At 37.0% G+C, this 6,259-nt stretch overlaps 1 protein-coding gene across 1 annotated transcript; it reads left to right on the top strand.

Moving 5' to 3' along the window:
• Positions 1–2,520: 2,520 nt before the first annotated feature.
• On the top strand, positions 2,521–4,263 carry LOC136797017 (uncharacterized). Its single transcript, XM_067052405.1, has 2 exons — positions 2,521–2,697; positions 3,751–4,263. The coding sequence occupies exons 1-2, from the start codon at positions 2,521–2,523 to the stop codon at positions 4,261–4,263; spliced, it is 690 nt and encodes a 229-aa protein (XP_066908506.1).
• The last annotated feature ends 1,996 nt before the right edge of the window (positions 4,264–6,259 follow it).

Below are 6,259 nucleotides of genomic sequence, written 5' to 3'. Positions count from 1 at the left end.
AAAGAATTGAAATATATGACACAATGACAGTTAACAAAATAGGAAAATTACGAGGAGGAATTTGTTGGGATTTATTTTAATCCTCCAATTACGACACTATTCTTCGAGGGCAGTGATATGGGATTGAAGAGTTTGAGATACAATTAAAGGGTTATTATTAACTGGGAGAACACATGTGTCATCGGCATACGTGGTGGGGATAGTATTAGATTTAGTTGAGATGTCAGCTGTATGTATGGAGGATGGGACCGAGGATATTACCTTGAGGAACACCAGCGGACTGAGAATAGAGGGACGAATAGGAACCATTGTGGTTTACTTGGAATAATCTATCAATGAGAAAGGAACGGATAATGAGAAAGTATGTAGGAGGTAGGAATTTACAAAGTTATCTGAAAGTATAAAGTACTTGCATAAGCTATCATAATCTTTTGATAATAATTTAAAGCAAAATATCGATCATTTTGCACCCGACTATGGCGAAACTACAAATAATGTGTTTAGGAGGTCACATAACCTGTGCTTTGTATGGGTAATGCTTTGAATGAACTGCACAACCGATTTCTACATCTCAAATTACTCAGAAATATTCTGTGAGTTTTTTGAAACGATTTGAGCTTAAAATATTAAAACAATATTTAATTATATTTCGTAACCTCCTTAAAGAACAGGGCTGCCAGTAGCCGTCGTTAGAATCAACTGTGTTATGCATTAGTATACATTCACAGTTTAACTTGAAGGACCCATAGACGGTTAAAATCGTTAAAATATTGACGATATTGTGTCAATTGTAGCAATAATACTGACACGTGTGCTGTACCTGCGTATACTACGTCCAATAATATATTTTGTGTACGGTGGGCTATGTTAATGTTATGTAATGAGTGACAATCAGTTTTATTAACTTATGATGATTTGTAAAAATCTTAATGTTTTATAGCCAATGATAGCTATTACTTTAACATGAATTGGACATTATATGTTTCAGAAACGTATTAAACATTACAAAGTGTATTAAGATTAATATATTGCATATATTTGTGGATATATAACATTTGGATGTTAAATATTAAGGTTAATACCATTTAATTTACCAGTACAATAAATAAAAACCACCGCTATGTTACTACATTATATTGGTGGAGAAGAAAGAAAAGGATCTTATATTAAAAATCATGATATGAAAAACATGTAGAACACTCTATAATGTTCAATTGTTTTGCAAATGAAGACATCAGAAAGTCCTAATAATGTTTTAGGCATTAAATTAGGTTTGCCCAAGAAATACAAAAACTTAACAGATCTTACTGGATCTTTGTCATCGAAGATTAAACATTATTGGTGCAGAACATCATTTAGACATAATATATGAATTTATAAGAAATTAACTGAAAAGGAAAACAAATTTATTCTTTGGTATCAACATGAACATGATTCAGTAGTATGAGCATTAAAATGACAAAAGGGATTTAAATTAGTTATTCCAATATTACATCAATTCATACAGTGTATAAGGATGCACATTCTTCATAACCAATGTTTTAAAATTTCAAGAAGAATTGGTGATGGCAGCGCATGCGCGGGAGGTATCGGGCAGAGAGGGAGAGAAAAATCATATGTTTTGTCGTTGGTTGTTTTTTTTTTAATGAATGGACATTGATGTAAAGTCTAGTGTATTTTTTGGTTTCTCTGTGAGCCAAGTTAAGTTTAAGAACTGTGTATTGAGAAGTGATCTTTCTCTCTCTCGGCCACGACCAGCTGAGTGCAAGTAAGTACGCGTTATTGTTCACCTTTGGACATAAATAATAATTGTATGTATTTTAACTGTAGGTTAGATTATAAGTTAGTAATAAGTACATAGATATATATATATTTAGGGATAGGGTAGATATAATTAGAATAAGATAGGATAGGGCCTTCGTTAATTAAGATTGTTCTTTTTAATTTACAATTAGTTTAAGTAAATCTCTATTTAAATTAACATTAAAAACACATGTTTCTTGTTGTGGATATGCGAGTTAAAACAATATTAATTAACCTTGCAATTTGAATACATGACACTGGTGACAGGTGAAAGGGGTATTAGAACTCGTTAATAAAATTAGAGTGTATTCAAGTTCAAAGGGGAATTAAATTTAGACGAACGCATTTCACTTACCATTACAGTCTAATAAGGTAGTTACCATGGAAGCAGAACTAAACAAATTAAAAGCCGAAATGGAAGGTTTAAAATTGGAGATGAAATCTTTGAATGAAGTTTCAGTACGTTTTCAGACATCGATAAGTGAAAATATTGTAAAAAAAGAATTAGGCTTGCAAAATTTGATACTACCTTGGGGAGGATTAGATAATGAAGATGATGTTGAGACGTTTTTGCAACATGTCGATCTTGTTACTGATACGAGAAATTAGACTAAACAGGAAAAGGTTTTGATTTGTCGTTCAAAATTAACCGGACCTGCAAAGGCATGTGTTGCATCTTATCTGGAATTAGTAAAACCCACCGTTCGGTTTGATCAGATGGTAACAATACTGCGAAAGCGCTTCCAGGGATCTATTACACTCGAGCAGCGATTATTAGAGTTAAACTCCGTTGAACAACTTCCGTGGGAGGGGGTTCGTGATTATGCCGTCAAATGTCGAAGGTTAGGAGAGTTGAAAACTCCTAAGTCGTCTTCAGTTGAAGAAGCTAGCTGGGTAAGAAATAATTATGAAAAAATCATTTTGGCTGCATGTATAAAGGGCCTTCAGCCATAAATTAGGCAGCAATTACAGTTTGAGCCTCCTTCATTTGAAGAGGCCATAAATAAGCCGTCAAGAGCTAGTGAAGCGCTCTCAGATAGAGTGGTGGTAAAAGATGTGTGGGCAATCCGAAGGAATTCTGTTAACCGATTGGATCTAAAATTTTCAAAGAAAGAGAGGAAATGTTATCGGTGTAATAAATCAGAGCACTTCGCTAAAGAGTGTCATATAAAAAGGCCAGCTAAGCACAACGGGAGAGAGAGTTCATTCGATCTGATAATAGAGGGATTTGCTTTGTATGCGGATTGACGGAGCACTTTGCAAGAGGCTGTACTAGACGTGCTACCTTAGCTGTTAATACTTGCGAGGAGAATAAAAAAAATGAATTCCCCAAACTTTCAGGGCGTGATGGGTGCCCCACCTTCATAATCCCAGCCAATGAAGGGACAACTTACGTTATTCCTAATGTTGCCACAGTCAATAGTAAAGGAAATATTGCAAGACATTGAAATTGAGGGACAGCGCCTAGAATTGCTAGTAGATAGTGGTTCTGAAATTTCAATAATAAAAGAACCTATAGAGGGTTATACCCTACATCCATCGCGCCTGGTCCCGTCCGGTGTTATAGGTGCTCTAATAAAAGTCCGAGGGGAGTAGGTTTTGGAGTGCCAAATCCAGTCGACGGTTTTGTTTCACCGATTCGTTGTAGCAGACGTAGTATCGAGAGCAGACGGTCTGATGGGATGGAATCTGATAAGTAAATTAGGACTTGTCATCGCTGCTGCAAAGGGAACTACTGTGTAAAGTAATGGAAATGGAATCCTGGCAAGGAGGGTTGCTGCTTGGGAGTGTTCCATCGAATTCGAACCACGGAAGAAGGACCTGTTGTGAAACGATCCTACCCGCTACCATTTCATCAGCGACCAGTGGTGGCAGAGCACATTCAACGTTTGATAGCCTTATGAAGCATGTCCTTTTGGCTTAGTTAATACACCGAAAACATTTCAGAGACTGATAGATCAGCTACTTTCAGAAATAAAAGGGGATGAATGTCTAGTATATCTTGATGATATTATCGTCTACAGCGCAAATATAGAGGAACACTGTCAGCGATTAGGGAGGGTGTTAGCGCGACTAAACGAAACTTATTTACAAGCGAATTTGGAAAAGTGCCACTTTGCGCAGAGTGAAGTACATTATCTGGGACATATAGTTTCCAGCGAAGGTGTGAGGCCCGATCCGAAGAAGGTGGATGCAGTAGTAGAGTATCCAGTCCCAAGAACTACTAAGGATGTCAAAGCGTTTTTGGGCCTAGCTGGATATTACAGGCGATTTGTTCCGGGATTTTCCAATCTTGCAAAACCTCTTACGATCATTTTAAGAAAGAATGAAAAATTCCACTGGGGAGATGCGCAAAGAACATCTTTCGAGGCTGTCAAAGGAGCATTGTGTTCACAGGCTGTTTTAATTTATCCGGATTTAATGATCCCTTTATACTATCAACAGACGCTTTGGGTGTAGCATTAGGAGCGGTACTTTCTCAGATGAGGGAAGGTTATAAGAGACCAGTGGTGTATCCCAGCCGTCAACTTAATGATGCCAAGCGTAACTACTCTGCTACTGAAAGAGAGTTACTGGCAGTAGTATGGGCCACCGCTCAATTCAGGTTCTATTTGTTAGGAAGGAAATTCACTCTAGTAACGGATCATGCAGCCCTGAAATGGATGTTAGATTTGAAAGATCCTTCTGCTCGAATAGCGCGGTGGACGCTACGGCTAATGGAGTATAATTACGACGTCGTTCATAGGCCTGGAGTGGAGTACGTCACCAAAAAGGTCCAGACTACGGCATACCATCCGGCTGGAAATGGAATGGTGGAACGTTTCCATCGGACGCTGTGGGACTCTCTGGCGCACCTAGTGCGTAAGGATGCAGCCGATTGGAATCAATGGGTTCCCTTTGCTCTGGCAGCCTACAGAGCAACACCTCATTCTTCAACAGGGTACTCACCCTATTATTTATTGTATGGTCGTGTCTTTGAGATTCCGTTTCCATTTAATTAATCTCGAAATACATTCCCAGGGTGGATGAAAGATTATATTTCAGCACTAAAAATCAGGCTTTCTGAAGTTCACCAAAGAGCCAACGAATCACCAGAAAAGGTTTGGGAAAAGCGTTCGCGAAATTATGATTCAGGGAAAGGAATGCGAAGTTATGTGGAAGGAGAATTGGTTTATCTATATGAACCAGCTGAGACTCGAGGGGAATCAAAAAAATTCAGGCATCCTTGCTCAGGCCCGCACAAAGTTATTAAGAAGGTGTCACCATGGACGTACACCCTATTGCTACAAAACGGAGGGATGTATACCGTACACGTAAATAGATTGAAATTGACTAATCTAAAGGATAAGTCAATCCGATTCGCGAATTATTCCCCAACACTATCCGGATCTTCAGAGCGAGCCATGCTCTTCGAACAACTAGGAAGAGGATCGCCCATTGACCAAGAACTCATATAGGCACCGAATGATGTTAGATTATAAGTTAGTAATAAGTACATAGATATATATTTAGGGATAGGGTAGATATAATTAGAATAAGATAGGATAGGGCCTTTGTTAGTTAAGATTGTTCTTTTTAATTTACAATTAGTTTAAGTAAATCTCTATTTCAATTAACATTAAAAACACATGATTCTTGATGTGGATATGTGAGTTAAAACAATATTAATTAACCTTGCAATTTGAATACATTACACATAAATAAATAGACTAGTAAGATGTCCTATAACATATTAGTGGATTGTTAGTGATGTCTATAAAAAATAATGAAACTTGGCATAGTAGTCGGATGCTTTCATGCAAGCACGTTTAATGAGGTATGCAATAAAACCCGTCTGTTAGATGTGATAGGACTACAGGATAGGGTTATTCGGTAGTGTTTTTTTTTTAAATAAATCATTTTTTATTTTTGTTTTGCATACACCCCATTATTTGTTAATTTTCATGAGACGCTTGATACTAAATGACCCCTTTTATCTGTTTATTGCTCATTTTCCTTATTTCTTCCGTGTCCTAATATCCTTTAATTATTATGCTGTTATCCTTTCATAATACATATTTAGTTTTCTTCGATATTATCTCTCTTCACGATTATCGTCAAACTCCATATTATTTCTCGTCTTTTCTCCCTCTCTCTTTTTTATTATGGGGGGGAGTACGCCATACTTCTTTTAATTCTTCATCACAAGCCATCATCAATCAGTAATTTTTAAGTCCAGTAGAGGTATCGAAAATAAAAAGATATTTCATTTACCGCGGTTAGTCTTGGCATGTGATCTGACGCTTCTAAAAACCCCATTGTTGAGATAAGATATAAAATTCAGACAAGGGACCAGTTTGATTACGTCCTCTCATTCTCATTCGTGAAATGCTAATTTTGTGTCTGAAATCTTTAAGATGCTATAGAGTCAATAGTTCTGTTGTTAGTGTTTTCAAACAGTTTGTGGTGTTCTGTT

This window comes from Halyomorpha halys, unplaced genomic scaffold (genome assembly GCF_000696795.3).
Source record: "Halyomorpha halys isolate HHAL.00 unplaced genomic scaffold, Hhal_1.1 Scaffold41.1, whole genome shotgun sequence".
Lineage (NCBI taxonomy): Eukaryota > Metazoa > Arthropoda > Insecta > Hemiptera > Pentatomidae > Halyomorpha > Halyomorpha halys.
Note: the sequence above shows the minus strand (reverse complement) of the source record. Positions and strands in the feature narration are given on the sequence as shown.

Coding starts and splice junctions, on each gene's coding strand:
- LOC136797017 (XM_067052405.1), top strand. CDS start 2,521: ATGGTAACAATACTGCGAAAGCGCTTCCAGGGATCTATTACACTCGAG. Junction 2,698..3,750: donor CAGTTGAAGAAGCTAGCTGG/GTAAGAAATAAT, acceptor AAAACATTTCAG/AGACTGATAGATCAGCTACT.